We start from the raw sequence: 22,726 nt of genomic DNA, 5'->3' as shown, positions 1-22,726 counted from the left end.
GGACATCAGGAAGCCAAAATTTACAGTTACAAGACAAGACTTGCTTGTGGTGTTGTGGCTACTTATCACAGCCTACTAATCCCACAAAATGTTGAGCACCTCCTGAAGGTTTACAGTTCCTTCCAAGCTCCCTGTCTGGGAGACTGATGCTCACTCTACCATCCTCTTCTCCCTGCCTTCTCTTTTGCAGTGCCCATAGAAGGCAGGGTGATGGGTTACCCAGCCAGCACGGCACAAAAGAGAGCCTTTTACTGTCCTGCCTTCCTCCCCTGACATTGCCTGATCAATCACTTTCTCACAATGGGTCTTGCTAAATTCCCCCATGCACGGTGCCGCCTCTCAGTGCCTGTGTCAGCACTGGCAGGACAAGGACAAGGACAAGGACAAGGACAAGGACAAGGACAAGGACAAGGACAAGGACAAGGACAAGGACAAGGACAAGGACAAGGAATGCTTTCCATAGGCTGCCTCTCCTCTTGGCTGTGTTTTGCAGCATGCTAAGTTCACAGGAGAAGGCAGCTTGCCTCCCTCCCCATGGGACCAGCATTGGGAAGAGATCTGAAGGCACCCATGGGAGACAAATCTGAGGGGGACAGTGGTGTTGAAGCATTAGCAGAGGAGAGAAATGGGAGGGAAAGTCATCTTTGTCAATGAAGGCAAACAGGAGCATCAAAAATGTGATGATCTAGCACACTTGTCTGATTTTTCTCGTTTTTCTAACTTGATCTAGCTGACTATGTGATTTAATAATGTGATTGGGTTTTATAGCTGTTGTGTCCATGATTTAACTGCTTTTTTTATAACTTAGCTTTGTAGTGTTTCCTATGCAGTTTTCTTCACGTGGGAAAAAATTAAATATAATGGCCTTTTTCTTAGTATATGCTTAGACACTTTTGCATTGCATATTCCTTGAGATGGAAAATAAGCATTGCTTGGTCCTGTGAATATCTTACTGCTATTTTTACAGGACATAAATATGCCACTGATAGACAATAATGACTCTGCAGCCAGGGATATTACATCTGTAGAACTCGCCAAACCCTTGCTGACAAGTACTGTGCCTGCAGTAGTCGCTGATGTACCAGGTAGAACTAAAGGCAGCAGGAGCAAGTTTCAGATCACCTGTTTGTAGCTGCAGCCACAGACTGCACATTTTGTACTGCCTCAGTCACTGGCCAGCTGCCCCATTGAGCATGGCAGTAAAGAAATGGGTTATTACTGGCAAAGGAGAACTTTATTGCCACAGTAATGACCTTTGCACCTTTGACTTCCAATTATTTTGGCATCCTCCTTCTCTTTCTTTTCCTGCCCATCTCCATGTGTCAGTCTGGTGGTTGCTCTTCAAATAGAAAGAGCTGAATAGAAGAAGCAAAGGGGTTGGATGGAAACAGCAGACATCTTATTGCAGTCTGAATGAACTGCTGCTGTGTGCAGTAATTCCACACATGAGGCTCAAATCCTTATGTCCAAATAAAGCCTCTCTTTTTGAAAACTATTAATATGGCAAAGAGTGACTGGGTGACCTGAAGATTAACCATTTCTTTCCCGGCACAAACTTTGTCTTGCTCAGAATCCATGCAAGCTAAGGGAATTCAGCTGTGCTGGTTTTCAGCATCAGACCTCCCCAGATTATTCAAGTGACTTGATTATTCAAGTGGCTGTGACCATTTAACCACAGCACAATTGCCTGCAACTTCTCACTGCAACTTGAGAAGTGTGACTGTATCCTTTGTAAGCTGTACTTCATCTGGTAACACTTTTTTTATATTTTGGACTGATCCTTCCATACTGTTATTCTGGTTTGTCAAATCCTTACAGTTATCTCTTACCAAGTCTGGTAAGAAGCACATTAAATATGGAATTTTTCATTCAGTTCTAAGAAAGTTTTGGAGACACCTTATTTTCTTCAGGGATCTGTGACAAGAAGATGGAAGGGAGATGAAAAATTTATTTATTGAGAAGGTTCAGTGTCAGCATTAGTTACTTCTATATCCATGTATATCAAATAAGTAGTTTTATCTAAATAGGAAATAAAATTCATGTAACTACTAACAGATGAAGCTGGGTCCCTTTATCCATTGTCTCAGGAAGGAAAATAAAGGGACAAGGGAAAAGCGAAGAGGGAAAAGGAGACCATTCTCACTCCCTGCTTCAAATAATACTTGAGTATTTAATATTTCACATTTCATATTAAGTGAAAGAGTTCCCACAGGAAGATATCAGGGATACTTTATAATTGAACTTCTTTGAAATTACTGTTCTCTAGGCAGGGAGCAGATTCAAGTTCTAGCATTCATTATACCTGGAGGGTGAACCCATGTTTAGGATACTTACTGAAAGGAAGAGGTGAAAAAAAACTCACTTCTAGGAAGGATGGATTACAGATAAGAACTGGAAGAAGAACTTGCAAGAGAGGCTGACCATGTTCCCTGTTCCCACTGGAGCCCTTTATCAGCTTGGCAGATAGGGGTCTTGGAGACAAGACTCCAGTATCCTCAGGGAAAAAAAGATGCTAACTGGGTTCCCTACCTCCTGTGTGAGCATCCTTGTTCCTGCCACTGAGCCCATTTTTGAGGAACCAACTATCTTACCTTATTTTCATGTACTCCCATTATTGTCTGTTTCTTCACGTATTTTCCACAAAGTGGCATAAAACAGGTTGTGTGAATCACAATGCAATAGTATGGTGGCTGCTTATATTTTCATTTTAGCAAGAAGAATGAAATAATGTGTATTTTGAAGTGATCTGCAAGTATTTCTCCTGGCTTTTTCAGCTCAAATATCAAATAAAAGATATAAAAAGTATACAGTGCCATTTCTAATACTACTGTCTTTCAATACTTTTTCTGCATCTGCAAATAATTATCTTTGTTGCACTTGAAATTAAAAGTAATAATGATATGGCTCAGTGTGCCTGATGGTAGATATATATTTTTTTCCCCTCAGCCTTTAAGTTTTGAGAGCAAGAAAAGTTACACGTTGAAAGTAGAGGGTGCCAACCCTCACCTGGAAATGCGGTTCCTGAACCTGGGTCCCTTCCGTGACACCACCACTGTCCATATCAGTGTGGAGGATGTGGATGAGCCTCCTGTGTTCGAGCCCAGCATCTACTTTGTGGAAGTGCCCGAGGATGTGGAGATTGGGACCACCATACAGATCATTTCTGCCAAGGACCCAGATGTGACCAACAATTCCATCAGGTCTGTCCTCTCTTTGTGTGTTGCCCTACTAGCACTCCTTAGTCCATCTGGTTGGTGGGGCAGTGATGAGTGAGAGGGACTCTGACTCTCTCTTTCCAGCCAGTAGTAGTGGTCAGTAGGTTTAGCAAACCAGACCTCACACACTGAGGGCTCTGTTAAAGCAATGCAGGAGCTCCCCCCGTTCTGTGGTGTGGAGGACATCAGCATCAAGCCTTGCAATGAGCCGGTCAGACATGTCCTGGTAGTGTACATTAAAAACAAACCCCAGAATCTTGCTTTTGCTGGCACAAAACCTTACAGCATCCCTGAGAACCTGCTGCCATCCTGATGGCAAGGTGATCAACTTGCTCATCCTTTCTCCCTCTTCTCTTTCAAAGTTTGCCCTTGCCAACAAGCTCAAACACACAGCTACTTTTGGAGTAGATTGAATGCAAGCGAATATTCAAGAACTGCTAAATTTTCTAGTGTCTGGTCAAAGATGCAGAGCTAGATATTCCCATAAGGTGGTAAGAAAGGTAAAGGTGTATTTACAGTCATGGGAGCTTCATACCTGCAACTCGGCAAGGAGCCAAAGGAGCAGATTTGTGTGATAATAGCACTCTTTTCCATAGTGGCTGCCAGCCACTGCCAGCCCCATTTATCAGAGGAGGCTGTTCTTCTCCAAGGCCAGCCCACACAGAAATTTTCACTACCTGCAGAAGCAACTAGTGACTGCACATTGATTATCCCAGCAGGTTGGCTGCTCCTCTCATCTGAGAGTTTTGAGATTTGAGCTGCTGTTTGAGTACCCATGCATTGTTTCAGCTTCTGAGATGCCTGTGTTCAGGAGCAGCCCTGGGAAATACAGGAGGGAGTTGAAATATTGAGTATTAAGATTTTTTTAAGAAAGTAAAATCTAAATGAGCAATTGTTTGGGCTTCAGCTAGGAGATCTGAGTGGACACAAAGCCTGTTTTTTGTGGTATTGCGCTCTGTGTTCATGGTCTAATTATTTTTTTCATCTCTACTACTTTAATATACCTATCTTTTCTGCCTATATTATGATATGGTTATCATACTTCTCATGAAATTGTCTCAAATTCCTCAGTAAAACTATTATACTGTCTGCATCACAATTTCATTACCCTAAACTTTTTTCCACTCGCATCCTATTTTGCTGATTGCTGTCTGGCATTATCCAAACCCTGCAATGCAAACAGCTCTCTGCTAATCTGCTTAAAATAGTATAAGAATAATTCTGAGGACTATCAGAGGGTAGAATTGATCATTGTTATTTTTAATGAGATTTTTCTTAGTTTCTTTCAGAGCTTTTCAGTGACTGCTCTTGATGAACAACACTCTATAAAGCACAAAATCCATCAACAAAGATAGATTAAAAAAAAAGTTGCAAATATGCACAGACTCTTTTGTAATTCTGTTCCTTGACAACTTCTTTCTTATTTTCTCCCCACCTTCTTCCTTTTCCACTGCCCTTTCTTCCCTCATTCTTTCCCTCCTTTTTCCCCATGCTGAGGTAAAGAAGCAAATTTAAAAAGTAAGAATAAATACCCTTTGTAATGCTATTTAAAATGCAGATACTAAGAATTAGTTCTTTTATCTTCTGCAATCTCTTCCATTCATTCCAACTCAGTGCAGTATCAATCTGGCAGTGTTTTAAGCCTGCACTGAATTCAGTTTGCACAGGGCAAGGCAAGAAAGAGAATAATCTCAGATACATACTATGTTGCACAAGCTTAAATCCATCTGAAATTTAAACTGTGATCTGGCTCAAATCCTCACTTTCCCAGCATCCAGTACCCGGCTCCCACACTGTAAAATTCTGATGGCTTGAAATATGCCATGATTGTTGTTAAATGATTCAGGAAGATTATCTAAGTGGAAACAAGTACTCCTGTGCAGAAGCAGATACTATTAACAAGAGAACTTAGTTGGAGAATCTAGAAAAAGATCCACCTTGACACTGGTGCTTAATTCTGAACCACTAATTATAAGGCTTTATTCAATTTCAAATACTCATTGGCCTTAAAATGTCAGAGAGAAATTCTTTTTATAGCCCTCATACAAGAATAATTATTATACCAAAATATAGGAATAGTCATTGTCTAAATAAATCAACATGCCTGAGAATCCTCTTTATTTAAGAAGAGATAGAAAGAACTGGGAAGGAAAGGGATACAAACCTGCCATCCCTTCCTCTTTGATTGTTCTGAAAAAGAGTAGAAAAGTATCTCCCAACAACATATTTCAATAGTGGTTTATATCCTGGTTTAATAAGTCCCTATATAAAGATTAAGGCTGTCATGCTTGTTCCAGTGAACACATTCATGCTGAAGGGAGAAAATTCCGAAGAATGAGCCCTGTTCAGTTCAACCTGTCTGTTGTGACTAATGCTTTCAATTCCCCTCCACTCTGATAAAGGAACCAACAAAAAGGACAGTAAGTCTGGGCTCTGTTCTAGGCTGTGACATTTACCTAGGCCTGTGTATGGCTTTGGCCAAAATATCCCTTACCATGCTAGCAGTCAGCTGGGAAGGCAGCTTGCACAAAGTGCCTTGAAGAGCAAGGCAATGCCTGTGAAGGATACTGAGTATTTTACACACCCTGCGAAATCCTCCCTCTGACCGAGTACTGCAGTGACCTCTGTCAATCAGCTGCCTCCCTGCCCAGGTTATCTGGCCTGCAGGCACCACAACGATCCCCCATTCACAGGTGCAGGAAGCTGGCTCCCAGCACTGAACTGGCATGACATTGGTCAGGCAGGTTCAGTAATTCCAATGAATCAGCCTCACAGAGGGAGCTGGTTTTCTGACTGGATGCTATGAGTAAGCCACGCATAATCCCCCTTGTGCTGACACAGCTCCATCGGGGCATGCTTCAGGATGTGAGTGGAGTTTATTCCCCTGAAGAAGGAGAGAATATAGAAGAACAAGGAAGGGAATGGTGCTTCCTCATCAGCCTAGGTGCTCAGAGAATGAGCTGATCTGAAGCCATTTTCATCCTGTCTGAATTTGCCTAGGGACAGGGCATAATTATTTCTCTTAGAAAAAGAAATTATACTCCTCACTGGCAGATTTTCTCTGTAAAGCAGATGTTCCTGCACTGATCTGTGCCTTATTTTGAGGCTTATTCCTGTAAATCTTCCTGTCTTCCAGCTCCATTCAAGTAGTGCTCACTGTTAAATGCCATTAGCCACGTGAACTTTTTCCAACATCTCACTATGCAAGTGAACCTATGCAAGTCAAAGGAGCACATAATTATATTGTGGAAGAATGTGGATCTGCTTTGCACAACACTATCTCCATTGCTGGGATACTTTGCTGGCTATAACACACAGTTTTCACAAGGGTTGCATAATATTTTTCCTATGTGCTCTTGCAGATACTCGATTGACAGGAGCAGTGATCCAGGACGGTTCTTTTATGTCGACATTACATCAGGAGCACTGATGACTGCAAGACCTCTTGACCGGGAGGACATTTCTTGGCACAACATCACTGTGTTGGCCACGGAGCTGAGTAAGGAGAATGCAGACTGTACATAGATTAAAGAGATACAGTAGACAAAGCAGGCTGAGAGACCTGAATTCAAGGTTCACATATTGTTGTGCACTGAGTGGGAAGGTGCATTAAGTGAATTCCTCCTCTGACATCAACACACAAATGCTGCGTTTTATTTATTTTTCATGCTCATTTTCACAGGGTGGGGGAGGCATAGAGGATGGGAATTAAATGCAGAGTCCTTTTTCTTCAATTCATTAGCATTCCAGGGATTTATTTAAAACTTATCCTGGTGTGTTTCTGTCAGAGTCCTCTCACTTCAGAAGGGCTAGGCAGCTAAAGCAAATACTGCAAAGGCTCCACAGCTGCTAGAACTCCCAGTCCTGCCTGGGAGGATTGAGTGGTGCAGAGACTGGTAGGCAGAAGTGATCCTACACTGCTAGGTCACTAGTTGAAATCTGCTCTGGTTCAGCAGCAAGTAAATGACATCGCCATCTGCTTGCTACATAAATAATTTAGGTCAGAGTGCTTTGGGATCTTTGAGTGTGCTGAACTCATTATGCTTTTGGGTTTTACAATGACCTAAAACTCAGCTCAGGATTCATCTGTGCTGGGTATTTTTCAAGGCTGTAAGAAGGAGATGCTCATTTCATAGTGTCAGTATGAAAAATTTAGCTGAGTTGAAATACTGACAGATGTGAGCTTCATAAAGGAGCTTCAGATATATATGCAAATAAAAGGTTCACCTAATCTTCACCTTAAATTCCTTCGGTTCACATAGCTTTTGCTCAGGGTCTCAGTTCATCTGTGAGGGGCAGCAGCTTTTCTGCTGCTTGGTGCCAATAGCTGAGTCATTCCTTGTGTCTCAGAAAGCTTCCTGTACATCTAGACTGTGCCAAAGGTATGGGGCACTTTGAGAGGAACAAAGTTTCAACAAGCTTCCCAAATTGCAATCAGCCAGCTTGAAAGCAGGGGGAATATTTCACAAAAGTTGGAGTGACTCTGCCACATATTTGCAGGCTGTTACAGCACACGATGCCTTTCTGTGCCCTTTTAAGTAGTGAGAGGGGTTGAGACGATGGGATTTCACCCCCATCTATTTTGACACTACTTTTATTTTCAGCCACCAATGGCCATTGCAATTCCATGACTCTATAAAAGCTGCCCCTGTAGCAGCACTTGAGGGTGAGAGCAATAGGAAGGCAAGTCTTCCTTTGGTTTCCTTTCCATCAATCCTCTGTCAGTTTTGCTCTGTACATGTGCAGCACAATATTTTAATTTCATGAATAGTTTCAAAAATGTCATAGCTGTGCACTCCTGAATGAGGCCCCTAGTGCTAAAGGCTAGATCAATTATTTCTAAGAGTGTAAATGCAGGTATTCATCTGCCACAAGAACAGGTGTATTAGCAAGGGGTATGTGTGCATATGTGGGAAGCTGAAGAGATTACATTACAAATTAGGGAGAAACAACATAGTTTGAGTATTATCTCAATGACACAATGTGACATGTTGTGGAATACAGTACAGTGAACATTTAAGAAAATTCTTGAGTTTATGTAATATATATGATATATATGAATAGATCATCTCTTGCTATAAAGGGAGATATATTTGGAGATAAATGTAAAAAGTGCTACAGCTAAAAAGAAGATGAGAATACTGATATTAAAGAATGTTCTTGATTTTTGCATCTCTTCTGATCCCTTATTATTTTTTTCTTTCTTATTATAGTTTCATTTTATCATAAAATCGGGGGGGTGGGAAGATGATTTGGGGCAGACAAGCACAGTAAAAAAACCAAATTATTTTGTAGCCACTTAGTTTGGAATTTGTGAAGACATGTGAAAAGATATACGGATTTACTGGCAAAGAAAGCTAATGCACCAGTGGGACAGAAACATCACAAATGATGTCATGCAGAATGTAAAATTTTCATTGCAATTTTAAGCTTCACTGAAAGCTTTTCTGTACAATTTCATGTGTTATTACATTTTAAACCCCTCTGTACAAAGTATCAAAGACTTGACACTATTTTTGAGTTCAAGGAACATAAATTCTGAGCAAAAGAATATCTGAATTGGAGATAGAAACTGCCATTTTTAACAGGTTCTAAATAACAAGTCTATCCTTAAAACAGTACCTTCCTAATTCATGCCACCAGTAGGGAGGCTCAACAAACAGTATTGCCCAGTTCAAGGGCAATAAAAAGCAAAATAAGGGGCATTGTCTAAAACCTTTGCTCTAGAAATAGTTCATTGAACTGAACCAGGTTGAAGTCTTTTACGGAATTTGTTTGTTTGTAAAATATGTGATTAGATAGGAAGCCAGGCTAGACAGAGAGCAGCACTTGCAGCTTCACTCTGAGTCACACAGTACCCAAGCCACCACAGTTCCTGATGGGAAAATGTAATTTAACACAAGCTAGTAGTGGAAAACCTGCTTTACCTCTTGAGCAGAGTGAAGTGCAGCCTCTTCCCCTTGTCATAGGTTATCTTTCTTTACATTAAACCTTCTTCTTCCAGATAACCCCTCACAGGTGGGCAGTGTCTCTGTGACGGTGAAAGTCCTGGATGTGAATGATAACGCACCAGAGTTTGCAAGATTTTATGAAACTTTTGTTTGTGAAAATGCCAAAGCAGGCCAGGTGAGAAATGCCTCTAACACGAGGGGTTGGGAAGGGCATGCTGTCCCACATGGAGGCAGCATGCCAGGAAGGGTGAGTGTTGGAAAGAGGGCTCAGCTACTCACACGTTTCATCTGAATTCTTAGCAGCAGCTGTCTGTGCTTCATTTCAAAGGCAAGCATATCGCACTGGAAGGAATATCATATATAGCACCTCTTTTGTTTCTCCCACATTTCTTTTATTCTCCCAAAGTAGATTCTAGGCACACTGCACAATACATTTCACAGCTGAAACAAAGCCTTTCCCTAAGGCATGTGCCAGCAGGCGAACAGCCAGTGTGTCCTGTAGCAGCATCAAAGACAGGAGAAGTGTTATGAGAAGTGCCACAGAATCAGCCCAGGCCACGTGTGACAGACAAGGCTTACTACTAAATGTTTTAAGATCCTTAAGCACACCTGGACTTAGGGGAGCTGGACATAATTTACTACATCAGGTTCAAAGGGGTGCCAAGCACAATATGTTCTGGTGTGAACTGAAGATGACAGAGACAAAGCAACACAAGACTTCCCATTGCATACACTCTAAAAGAGCACCTTCAAGCAAGTGGTGAAGACTCTGCTCCTCTCTCTTCCAAAACCCCATCAAAGCCCTCACCAGTGCCAGAGACAGACATGAGTTCTCCCTCGCTGGAACTGCTGCTAGCTCTGCTGCTGATCTTTAGTGGGGAGCCACTTCTTGCTCCACCACCAGGATCCACGGTGTGGACTGGTGCCTCCTAATGCAAAGCTGACTAGCTTAAATAGCATTTAAACACATACACACACCCCTCATGATCTGTGAAGGAAAAATTATGCGAGTAAGATCACTGTGTGTTTGCTGAAGCTTCTCCCAGCTGTGTGAAGCAGAATGAAATAGCTGCTCACTGCCGGGGTAACTGTCCTTACAACTATCATATATAGGATATCTTTGTCTCCTTTGTCTCACCAATTTACAGAGGTTCTTAATAATATAGGCAATAGAAATCATTGCCTAGACCTTTTTTTCCTGGTTTTGAAGGATGAGTGTCCTAACTAATAAGCTGTCTAAGTTCAATATTATTATGAATGCTAATCTGGACTATTTCCTTCAGCAGAGGATGCTAAATTTTACTGCCACATTTTAAAAAGTTTTGAAATCAGTTTTAAGGTGGTGAAAGAGCCTTTATGGGTCTGACATTTGCCTTTGAATCCCAAAATAACTTTCAAGTTAAAAAAAAAAACAGGTGAAGATTTATTCCTTGTCCAAAAAGACGCCAGAATGTTTATTCAGACAGTGCTCATTGTGCTTCAAGCTGTTAGACCTACTTTACAAAGCCTCTATAAGTGAAGTAACAAATCTCTTTTTGGATTAAGCATTGTCTTCGTTTCTTTAGTTTGGTGTTATTTATTGCATATGCATTCTGCATGGTTGGCTTTTCTCTCATTTACACTGACATCTTAGGAAGAATTTTATTGATTTAAAACTAAAAGAGTGGCAAAATAATCAACCTGAAGTCCTTTTCTACCTGCATAATGAAGCTGAAAGTAAGTATGATCTTTCTTACAAGCTCTCTAATGCACAATGAATCTTCTGAAAAACCTGGGCCCCCAAAAGGCAAAAAGAAATGTGCAACAGAAGATAGGAATGCATGAGAGGAAAACATTATTTCTGTTATTTGAGGTAAACTGAATATCTCCTCCTTTGTTTAAAAGTGATGTGCATGACCACAGCAAGACAGATGACCCCTGCAAGCTTTTGAGTCTCTTCTTGAGAGAAGATTGTACTTCTGAAAGGCAATTTTATTCAAATGCTCCAGTTGCCTATATTTATACATATAAAATACATGTTATCTATTTGATTGTTTGTTTATATTAGAAATATTTTGCTTCTCACATCTTTCTACTTTTCTCTTGTGTTCTGTAGCTGATTCAGACAGTGAGTGCCATCGACAGGGATGACCCACAGGAGGGTCAGCACTTCTACTACAGCCTGGCTCCAGAGGCAGCCAACAACCCCAACTTTACCCTAAGGGACAATCAAGGTAATCAGAGTGGACACAGACAGTTAGCTACTCTAATTTCTAATGCCTGAGTTGGACTTGAGAAGCTGTGACTTAGAGTGGGTGCTAAGAGTGCCATTTCAAATAATACCAAGTGACACCTGCTCCTTACAGGCAATAATAAAATGACATACTATTTAATACACTTGAAGGTTATATGATATTTTCTTCTCTATAAATATTCTCTAGCAATAGGCCTCTTTTTTTCTTTTTCAAAGAAATGTGCCAGTGTTTTGTGCAAATTCAGGTCTTTTGGTCAGGCTGCAGGCATCTCAGATTATCGGAGTGGAAATTGCATTTGCTCAAAAGGAGACGCTTGAAGGTAGGATAGTAAGTGTAACTAGAAGACAAATCTGAAGGGAATTACATTGCTCTTTTTTTGTACTCTTCATGTTTTCTCCCAGGCACAGAAAAACGGAAGGTTCTTGTACTGTTTCAGTCTTTTCCCCCAAGCACTTTCTTTCTTTCTCCTTGCACATCCTCATTTTCCCAAGGAAAGAGGGAAGTAGGGAGGACTTGCAGAGCCTTAGGGAGGTAACTTGGTGTACAGCTAAAGGTCTGTGTAAGATGACCTAAGTAGAAATTGAAACAGCAGTGGAAAGATTAATGGAAAACCACTGGCATTTGAATATTCTAACCAGTGGAATTTGATTCTTTTGGGAAAGCTTTGGTGGCTTCAGAGCCTGCAGGAAAGTCCTGCCATAGCAGGCCCCTTTGTATGGCTGCTGTTGATAGATGATCTCCATGGGCAGACAAGGTCTAAAATCAGGTCCACACCAGCCTTCACTAGGAAAGAGAGATGACCTTGAGTGACCTGGTGCAAAGCTTTGAGAGTCAGTATTGAGGGTCTGGGTTTCAGTATGAATTTAGTGTGTAAAATACCACAAATCAGCAAGCAATTCCAGAATAAATGGGGAGAAAGACTGGCCACCTGCAGCATCCATGGCCAGCCTCCAAGCCTAGCCTTACTCCCACACATGCCTACTTGTCACACTTGCTTCCATAAGCCCCTATCTGAGCCTCTCCAGGCATATGAAAGAGCAACAGAAAGGCTTATAAAGGATCCCATGCCTTCACTAACCAAACATGTCTTAAAACATGCTACTTGCAGTGTCTGGAACCCTCCTCCACAGCATGCTAATGCTCTTTCATCCCAAAAGCATTTTTTTCTATAGTGTCACTGAAGCCTCCCCACACAATTTCTTGTATTTTTATCCCCTTCTTTCTCTCCTTGTCTTTTTTATTTGTGAGTATATATTGCCAAAATAAATGAACAAACATAACACAACTATTGCTCAAGCATTTGGCAAAGCAAACTCATTTCATCCTCAAGGCATTGCTCTAAAAAAAGGAAACTCACAAAACTCCCAGCATCAGAGGCACTTTTTCTGTCTAAGGCCATAATTGCAATAATCTATAGTGACAGCAGTGACTGAATGGCTGTGCCTCCCATTGTCTATAAAATAACAGCTTTCCATATAGATAGATAGATAGATATAGATATATATGCGTGTGTATATATATATATATCTCACAAGAAGCTTAGGGTACCATTAGTTACTAATTTGAAATAAATATGTTATGTATCAAACCGCTGACTATTTGAATGATCCACACAGTAAGCCACAGTATAAGAAGAATATTAATCTACTAGAGAGCATCCAAAGGAGGGCCATGAGGATGGTGAAGGGTTTGAGGGGAAGATGTATGACATGCAGCTGGGGTCACTTGGTCTGCTCAGCCTGGAGAAGACTGAGAGGAGACTTGATTGCAGTCTATAATTTCCTCGTGAGGGGAAGCAGAGGGGTAGGTACTCATCTCTTCTCTCTGGTGACCAGTGACAGGACTTGAGAAAACAGCATGAAACTGAGTCAGGGGAGGTTTAGGTTGGCTATGAGGAAGAGGTTTTTCACCCAGAGGCTGTATGATCACTGGAAAGTCTCCCCAGGGAAGTGGTCATAGCACCAAACCTGTCTCAGTTCAAGAAGTATTTGGGCAAAGCTCTCAGGCATACACTGTGACTCTTGGGCTGTCCTGTGAAGAGCCAGGAGTTGGACTCAATTATCCTGATGAGTACCCTACAACTCAGCCTGTTCTATGATTCTATGATTAAGGGTTTATTTACTGCCTCAGCAATTTGGAGTGCAGTAGTCATTTCAGTAAAAGTAATTTATGCTTATATTTTCATCTAGGGACCACTAAGAACTACATAAATCATATAACTTAGGCACAGAGGGGGTAGCTATACCATTTGTCACAGGGTGGCTAGACAAGAAACAGAACACTCTTTGCTAGTCTCAGACTGTGCCCATAAACACGAGGCAGGAATGCTTCCCAGGCTGTGGGAAGGCACTGTTAAGATTAGCAATTGTGCTGATTACTTGGTTGTCCAATAGAGCAGTAAGAGAAACTGCAAGATGTGTAGCCTTCTTGGCAACAATTAAAACCTTGATTTATACTGAGCAACCGATAGCTCACAGTTTGCATTCTGATGAGCTGTTTTACATATTTTTTTGGCCCTTGTAATTTTAGTCTCTGAGAACTTCTTCAGTCTATTCATTCTTTGCATATCTTCAACAGACAGAGAAATCCTTTTGTTCTCCTTTATAGATGGGGATCTGGAGCAAGGAGAAATTAAGCTACTTACACGCTAGGTTCTCTTTGAGTTCAGTAAAATCAGTGAGAAATAGACGTGTTAAGTAGCTGCAACAATCTGGGCACAAATGGCTTCTCAAGGCCTTATAGGATAAATGTGATGAAGCAGAGAATTGAGCTGGAATCTCCCATCTCTTTGGTATCTGCTGCAGGGCATTGGCAAGCCATCCTCCTTCCACCTTCTTCCAGGTGAGACTATGCTGGGAAAAAGTTATAGAGTCTTGCTGTAAGAATGAACAACAAAATAAGCTTACTGCATTTCCAAATTAAACTCTGAGCTGATCTTCTGTTGAACCTTAATCACTGCCCTCCTGGGGAACCAGGAACTGTTGAAGAGAGAAGCCTTTTTTAATAGATGCAGGATCAGGACTGGTCATACCCCCACCAGGCCTGTCAATTGAAGCCTCTGGCAGTTCTTCGCATTACAATTAAATTTGTCCTAGGAAAAATTTTAGCTATTTCTGCCTTCCCTTCACACGTGTAAGCAGTGAGCTGAATATCCTCAAGGAAAGGTGTGACTCTCTCCCCAGCCCAGTCGTGTCTAGATTGCCTGCGTCCTTGTGTTCTTTCTCCCACTCCTGGTGGAATATTTCTGTATATTGTTACTAACTCTTTATAATTATTGCAATCAGTTTTTAAAGTCTAACAGAATTGTCAGGCTAATCATTCCCAGTTCTTCTGCAGGTGCATGCAGAAAGAAACCAAGTCTTTCTTGTGAGAAGAGCAGTGGTTAGCTCTGATCTCAAGGTTGGGACCTACACTGTGGTTCATTCCCCTGACCTCTCCAGATAGGTACATCATTTCCAGTGAGGCAGAAAACTGCAGGAAGATGGTGCTCCATGGCTTGTTCTCACAACCACATGAAGACACCAGCCTGCACGCCTGTGGGAAATTCAGTTTTCACACAAATGTGGAACCAGCCATGCTGCAATCTTCAGCATCTCTGCTCAGTGTTGGAGCCAAGTGCTGCCATCCAGCCCTCTATGAGCCAAAGGTGCTGCTGTGTTGGAAGCTGGGAGAAAAAATATTGCGCATTCTTATCATGTCTGGTTTTTTTGTTGGTTTGTTTTTTTTTTTTTTTAGATATGATAGGGCTTTCATGTCCTCACTAGCCCTCTTCTCTTGATGGCTGCTGCTTAGCAGACATCAAATTTAGATTAAAATTCTGTACTCCAGTTTGTGCCATGCTGCATCACATCCCAGCATGTCCTTCGCACTGCACTAGCTCGTCAAATCACACTGACTTTTGATAAGTCACACAAGAAGTTTTGGCATTAATGTATTTCAATTGCAGAGTAACAGGTAGAACAAATCTTTAGGGATGATTTGGATGCCTGCCTAGTACAAAGCAAAATGAAACATAAGGTCCAAAATGTAATGCTAGGAGTTACAAAGATAATTTAATCACCAAGAACATTTGAGACCTGGATGATATGGTCATCACATCACAGCAGAAGGTACATATACATACATATCGTTCAATATTAGATTATAGAAACTTGGTTTTGGTCTGAGAATAGAATTATTTAAGACCCTTGATTTTGCACAGGTTCTGTCAGGCTCTCTGGCTGTGACTTCATTTACAGTGAAGTATGACTAACTCCAAATAATTAATCTTCCCCTCACAAAGAACAATTTTACATGAAATGAAGGTTTGCTGTCACCTAAATAGAAATTGTGATTTCTGTTGTAAGTCAGTTTAAAGAAAGTGAATCTTTCACCTAGGAAATGGAAAAACAACCAAATTACTACAGTTAGGGTGACTCAAGTATTTTCATTTACACAGCATAAATGCAGGCACTTTGCCACTTTCTGCCTTTGGGCTGCTTTTCCTCATGCCAGAACTGGCCCAGTGATGAAAAGATGTGATATTAATAGCTATGGAGTACATATAGAGGGCACATAAACAGCCCAAGGGAGAGAAAGCACTTGTATGTGCCCCAGGAGAGAGAAGGGAAAAGTTTGAGCAGGCAAGGACTCCTGTCCACAGCACTCTCCTTGCCCAGGAGCCAAGAGAGGCACAGGGTACTGCTCCCTGATGGGTTTTGGGACACATTCCTGAATCACAGAGTCATTTAGGTTGGAAAAGGCCTCCAAAATCATTGAGTCCGATTGTTAATCTAATGCTGCCAAGTCCAGCACTAAACCATGGCCACCTACACATCTTTTGAGTATCTCCAGGGATGGTGACTCAAACACTTCCCTGGACAGCCTTTTTCAATGACTGACCATCCAATGAGTGAAGAAATTTTTCCTAATATCGAAGCCTCCCCTGGCATAACTTGAGGCAGTTTCCTCTTGTCCTATTGCTTGTTTCTAGGAAGAGACCTACCTATGTCTGCCCATACCCACTGCACATACTCAGAGCTGCATTGCATATCAAAGGTCAAATCAGTAAACACTAACACATAATCAGTTTTAAGCAACTTTGGGATTTCATCTTTCATCTGGTGGTTTTTCCTCAAAGCTCCAGCTCTTGGGATCACATGATTTAACAAGCCACTACAATTTCACTATATACTTGCATGCAGACATGCAGCACACTTCAGAATTTTATGTTACTGGAGTAAAAGCTTGAAATGTCATCAACGTGCAAGAAAATCTCACAAACTGACATCTCAGTACTTAGGTGTGCCTGTACTTTCTGATGCCATAAGATTTGCAGCACAGAGTTTGTAACTTGGACTGTAGTTTAAGTCTAGGAGACAATTCTGGCTAGTCTAGCTTGAGTTTGCCTATATTCCATGGTTGGCTGTATATGATGCTCCTGATTTCCTTTCAAAAAGCCAGCAAATAATTTTTGGTGTCCAGACTACAGTTGATAATATATCTGAATTTATCTACATGTAACCTGAGTCTCTACACTGAAAAAAAAAAATCACCCAATATTTAAATCTTAGCAGCAAATGAACAGAGAAATAATAAGGAAATTGAACACTTTTATGTTAATATTTTAGGTTTTTTCACAGTCTACTTGTGATCAGAAGGTTTCTTGCCATTCCCAGGCAGCAGTCCCATTGTGCCAATCTACCTTGGAACAGCTGATCAGCATCCTGCATTTTCAAGCATAGCAAATGTGCATTGGTAACAACCTGGAGATGCAGATGGCCAGATTGCATGATCCCAGGTTTCTGGGATCCAACACGTGACCTCTTTTGAACCAAGGGAACAGGAAACAAAACTAAGCAGTAAAAGAAACTGTATGAAGATCATCTCCCAAAAAATGGCACAGCATCAGGATCAGTTTGTAGATCTGCCAAACTGGAAAAGTACCTGTGTTCCCCATTAATCTTTGCTAGCTCAAGCCATGCAGACATGTTTGTAAGAAAGGACAATTTTCATGCAAGTCCTTTGGACTTCTTAGTGAGCCAGATCACATTGGAGACATTCAGTCTTCCGCTTGCCAAAAGTCTCTGAAGCTACAAGGCTCAAAACCAGCACTGACAAAATCAACATTCATCTCCACAGAGTTTTGCTTTGGCATCCTGAGATGAGAATTGAGAACAACTTCCTGAATCCACTTTCCACCTTTTTTCCCACTTTTTTTTAATTAGGAAACTTGGTGCACATTCTGAGGAATTTGAGGGCAGAGATAGACAGGAATTCAAATGCCACTGGTAAATTTTGACATTTAAAAAAACCACGTTGAATATGAAGGAAAAAGCCCCAAAGGTAGGAATTTCCCTTGAAATGGCCAATAGCAACTGGCTGTTAGGTCACTCTTTTACTATTTTTGTCAGCAGCATCATTTTGATTCCTTTTGATTTCAGTTCTTATAAAAAACAGGCAGTCAGTCACACTAAATGAAGCAGAATGGTCAAATCAAAGCAGAATAATTCTGACAATGATGACACAAAGCATTCTGACTTTTTTCTATGGCAGAAGTACTAATGAAATTGCATGTATTTCACAGAAAAAAAATGTTCAGTTGCGAATTTTCAACTCTCTGCTGCTTTAGGATAGCAAGCTGGGTTTTTTCCTTTGTCTCCTTGTTGCCTCAAACAGATGACCATGCCATGTATCAAAAAACACAGAGTACCATAACATGTCCACAAGGGCTATATGCCAGTGTCTCTAAAATGGTGGCAGCATCTGAGATCTAGAAAAGCTGCTGAGTATAAGCAAACAGAGACAACAAGTTGCCTCCAACTGCTCATTTCTCTCTTGCCCTCTGAAAGCTCTCTTAGCTAAATCCGAGCACCATGAGTTTGCTCTGGGCATCTTATATCAGAAGGGGTAAAGGCAACTCTTAAGGTTTGCCTCTCAGGTTTGGATCCATGTCCTGAGAAGATACTGGAACAGGGGAAGCAGAGGCAAAATTATTAGTGATGAACTGATTAAAAAAAAAAAAATAGAAGAGAGAAGAAAATATGGATGTGGGTCTAGGGCTGATTTTTTTAACATTCTTTCTTTACTGAATGTATTTGCTCTGCATACAAGCTGTTCTCTCTGTTTATTTCCTGCCCCTAGACAACACAGCGTGGATTTTGACAAGGCGCTCTGGCTTCAGGCAGCACGAGCAGAACACCTTTTACCTGCCCATCCTGATCAGCGACAACGGGCGCCCGGTGCTGAGCAGCACGGGCACACTGACCGTGCACGTGTGCAGCTGTGACGAGGAGGGCATGGTGATGTCCTGCAACGCCGAGGCCTACGTCCTCCCTGTCAGCCTGAGCCGAGGGGCACTCATCGCCATCCTCGCCTGCATCTTTGTCCTGCTAGGTAAAGACTTCCCTTCTTCTTGGGTGGGACAGACTTCTCGGTTCTGGTCACGGAGCTGCTGGTCCACCAAAGGTGTAGGACCCAAACAAACACACACACACACACACACACACACACACACACACACACACACACACATCTGTCTATACGTGTATATGTGAACACATGCATGCCTGAAGGGTCAAATCAAGGACCCGATGGTGTAGTCAGCAGCACATGGCTTCAGGCTCTGGACTGTAGGAATGGGGAGAAACTATGGCCTACAAATATTTCTTCCAGATGCCCAGTGTGCTAGGGTGAAAATATGGCCATGCTTTCCTGCAAGGGTATGGCAGTGGGAAGTATTGAGAGCTGTGGCTTGGGGCAGGTTGGTTTCTCATCTTACTCCATAGGAAACAGTAGTGGTAAGCTCAGTTCCATTTCTTTTCTTTTGGAGAGAGATATCCCCACCTCCATCCTTTTTCCTTGAGACTCTACATTTAAATGGTTCCTGTGCTGCAGTAAAGGAGCTGAGTGTCTTGCATGAGTTCTGTCTCCACAATTAAATTCCATTCTTTCCTTGCCCAGGCATTCTATGTCCCCTGTTAGCTGTTGGTATCAAAAGAACTTCAGTTCCCTTGTTCACTCTCTCAAATCATGTGATACTAGTTCAAAACACAAATTCCCTGAAATTTCAGGGGACCCAGTTTGAAGAACAGTGCAGTAAGATACAGGAAAAATTCTTTAAAAATGCCTCAATTCTGGCTCTTCAAAAGAGCCTAGATACCTCAGTTCAAAATTTCAGTATCCAAAATCTCGGCTGAGTTCTAACTCTGGAAATAGTCAGAAAGTGATGGCACATTTTCAACAGCAAAGGGCTCTGGTGCTGGTACGACCACTTCTCCCTATGCTAATAAGCACAGTGAGGGCGAGGAGCACCAGCACTGCAGCATTGCAGGAAGCTTGCAGATAAACAAAAAATTCTTTGCAGCAGACTAAGGGGCTAGCTCTGCATTTTGCTGTGTAGGCAGACATATCACCGTGGTGCCTTAGCACTATCCATCTCTGTCACATGCAGTGGCCAGCCCAAAGGAGGCTGCAAAACCCACCCGCATAGCAGAAAACAAAATATCTCTATGGCACTATGCTGCTGCAGATAAATTGTTACTGGCCTCTGAGAGGGCTAACTTAAAAGTGGTAAGCACCACTGCATATACATGTCCTAAGTGTCACCAAGAGTTAAGAATTCAGGTGAGAAAGAGGACAGATCAGCAGGATCTCAAGCTACCGGTTTTGAGTGGGGAGTGAGAGAGACAGATTTCTACACCCCTCAACTTACAAACACCACAGCTCTTTAAATCCAAGGGGCTGGTTGGTCTCACCCAGGGGAAAGTAAGGGCAGAGGAAAGTCTGAAGCCCTGGCAAGATCTGCTCCTTGCTGACAGCCCCGTGTCTTGCTTGTGTCCCGCAGTGCTGGTGCTCCTCATCCTCTCCATGCGGCGCCAGCGGAAGCAGCCGTACATCATCGACGAGGAGGAGAACATCCACGAGAACATCGTCAGGTATGACGACGAGGGCGGCGGGGAGGAGGACACGGAGGCCTTCGACATCGCCGCCATGTGGAACCCGCGGGAGGCCCAGCTGGTGGTGAAGAACCGGCAGGACATGCTCCCTGAAATAGAGAGCCTCTCCCGATACGTGCCTCAGGCGTGCGTCATGGACAACAACGTCCACAACTACGTGCTCGCCAAGCTGTACGAAGCTGACATGGACCTGTGGGCGCCTCCCTTCGACTCCCTCCAGACCTACATGTTTGAAGGGAACGGCTCGGTGGCGGAGTCGCTCAGCTCCTTACAGTCCGTGACGACAGACTCAGAGCAGAGCTACGACTACCTGACGGACTGGGGGCCGCGCTTCAAGAAGCTGGCCGAGATGTACGGGGCCACGGACAGCAGCGGGGCCCTGTGGTAACAGACGAGGAATGGCAGAGGGCTTTCCACGTGAAACGGTGTCCGGTTCGGTCCATTCTCATCAGATGCTTCCATGGACGTGGGTGAGGCCTCATAAAAAAATAGCAATACAGTGCTTGGATGAGAATGGGAAGAAGGGTGCGAAGGAAGGTCTCTCTGGATCAGCTTTACTCAGTTAAATTAAGTCACGTTTTTGAAACTATGAGAAACAGAAGGAAGGAAGTTTTTTCCTGGTTCTTATAGCAAAATTGGAGAGCTCCACACCTGGAATATGGCATTGTTTTCTCTCTCTTCCTTTCTCTCCCCTTTGTACACGGCAGCTTACTGAGCTCTATACATCAGGGTTCAAAGATCTGTAAACTCCAACTCACTGAGAAATTGTCACCACAGAAGAGTTGCTTCCCACTGGTCTTTTTTTCCCCATTAAAACAGAAAAGAATTGCTTGCTAACAAGAGAAAAAAAAATTCTGCAAAGCAGAAAATTGAAACTGGAATCTCAGAGGGCTCCTTGTAAACTAAACTCCTCCCTCTGTTGCTAACAGAGTTCTTTTTTAATCCTTTAGAAACAAGGCTGAGGTTGGGGGTTTTTTTCCATGTGACTGAGAGGGCTGGGGAAGAGGCTTTGGATTTCTGCTCTAGTTTAATGGCTGATCTGTGAGTCATTGGCGTTAACACTAATCTATCTCCTATCAAGTTTGTGTAAATTTATTCTTGACTCTTTAAAACCTGACTCTGCTAAACTGCTCAGAACAAAACCAGAAAATCTGCCTCTTTTGCACTGTAGATGTCTCTTCCATGTGCCAAATGTGAAGATTAGATTCTACCAATGAAAGCCAAATAAATTTTAAAATAAGAAAAAGCTATATTTGGTAACTACATGGGTTAGATGGGCTTTCCTAATCTGTGTGAGGTCAATCCAAGGGATGTTTACATACTGTAGATAACCTACTTGAACAAATGCAGTATTATAGACCAATAAATGGATGTAAGAAAATTACATGTATAAGTTTTGTATATTTGTTAATTTTGGTAATAAATATGATGTACTGCATACAGTACAGTACCTTAGCACCTCTTTTAATAAAAGTTAAACAGAAGGGAAAGTCTGGTGGCAATTTATTGACTGTTTTGCACACAGCAGTTAGTGCTTATCTGCAGCTTTACATGCCTTAAGCATCAAGAAAAAATCGTTCATCAGCATCATGTCAATGAGACAAGGCTTCAGTTTGCAGAATCGAGCAGATTGTCTGCTTCTTTTATCACTGTTCACTTGGACATTGCCCCTAGCAGTGAATCAGCCCAAGTACAGCCCACCAGACTAGTTTCCTTTCTAATCAAATGATGCTGAGGTCAAAAGAAAGTCTTGCCTGATTTTTTTGAAACATTAAGTCTGGGGCATTGATAGGCCTGGAAACCAGTTACACAGCCCTTGACAGAGTCTCATGCCTTCAGAGACATGACAAACTAAGATAAAATATCTATTTATTCTTACTCTGCAGTCAGTTTTTCACCTGGATTGTCTCTTGTTTGCATGTGTAAATGAGAAGAGCTAGGGAAATTACACTAACACAAGTTTCATGGAAAGTGGTGAAGGGCCTCTGAAAGCAGAACAGTCTGCAATGGAATTTGCAGGTTTATTTCTAGCTAAGGGCTCTCTACACCTCCAATTGCCCAGAAAATAGATGTGCATACATAACCACCCAGTTACCACACTTTTACTATGGACATGCCGTGCTCAGTTACTATTGTAAATGTGCACAAAATATTGCAGTCTCTCCTTTGCCTAATCTTACATTGCACCAATTTAAGACAGAAGCCTTGGTTCCATAGACTCATACGAAGTCATGCATCCCTGGAGAGCCATGCACCCACCAAGGAAAAAAGATTTTAGTGATTTCTTGCTTGCTAATCTGATGCAAATCTGAAAATTTGGGCCTTCACAAACATAAAATGCCAAGGGTTCTGCTTATCACCTGAACATGCTTGACACCATTGCTTGACAC

The 22,726-nt window shown here is 42.1% G+C and overlaps 1 protein-coding gene across 1 annotated transcript in view; it reads left to right on the top strand.

The window, feature by feature from the left end:
- Nucleotides 1–21,820, top strand: part of CDH20 (cadherin 20) — a 118,321-nt gene extending 96,501 nt beyond the window's left edge. Inside the window, exons 7-12 of the mRNA XM_088170498.1 lie at nucleotides 2,947–3,200; nucleotides 6,578–6,714; nucleotides 9,220–9,341; nucleotides 11,262–11,379; nucleotides 18,523–18,774; nucleotides 20,225–21,820. Of these exons, the coding sequence (XP_088026624.1) occupies nucleotides 2,947–3,200; nucleotides 6,578–6,714; nucleotides 9,220–9,341; nucleotides 11,262–11,379; nucleotides 18,523–18,774; nucleotides 20,225–20,724 (1,383 nt within the window). The 3' untranslated portion in view covers nucleotides 20,725–21,820. The remainder of the gene's footprint in view (nucleotides 1–2,946; nucleotides 3,201–6,577; nucleotides 6,715–9,219; nucleotides 9,342–11,261; nucleotides 11,380–18,522; nucleotides 18,775–20,224) is intronic.
- The last annotated feature ends 906 nt before the right edge of the window (nucleotides 21,821–22,726 follow it).

Source organism: Sturnus vulgaris, chromosome 1 (assembly GCF_052056855.1).
Source record: "Sturnus vulgaris isolate bStuVul1 chromosome 1, bStuVul1.hap1, whole genome shotgun sequence".
Lineage (NCBI taxonomy): Eukaryota > Metazoa > Chordata > Aves > Passeriformes > Sturnidae > Sturnus > Sturnus vulgaris.
Note: the sequence above shows the minus strand (reverse complement) of the source record. Positions and strands in the feature narration are given on the sequence as shown.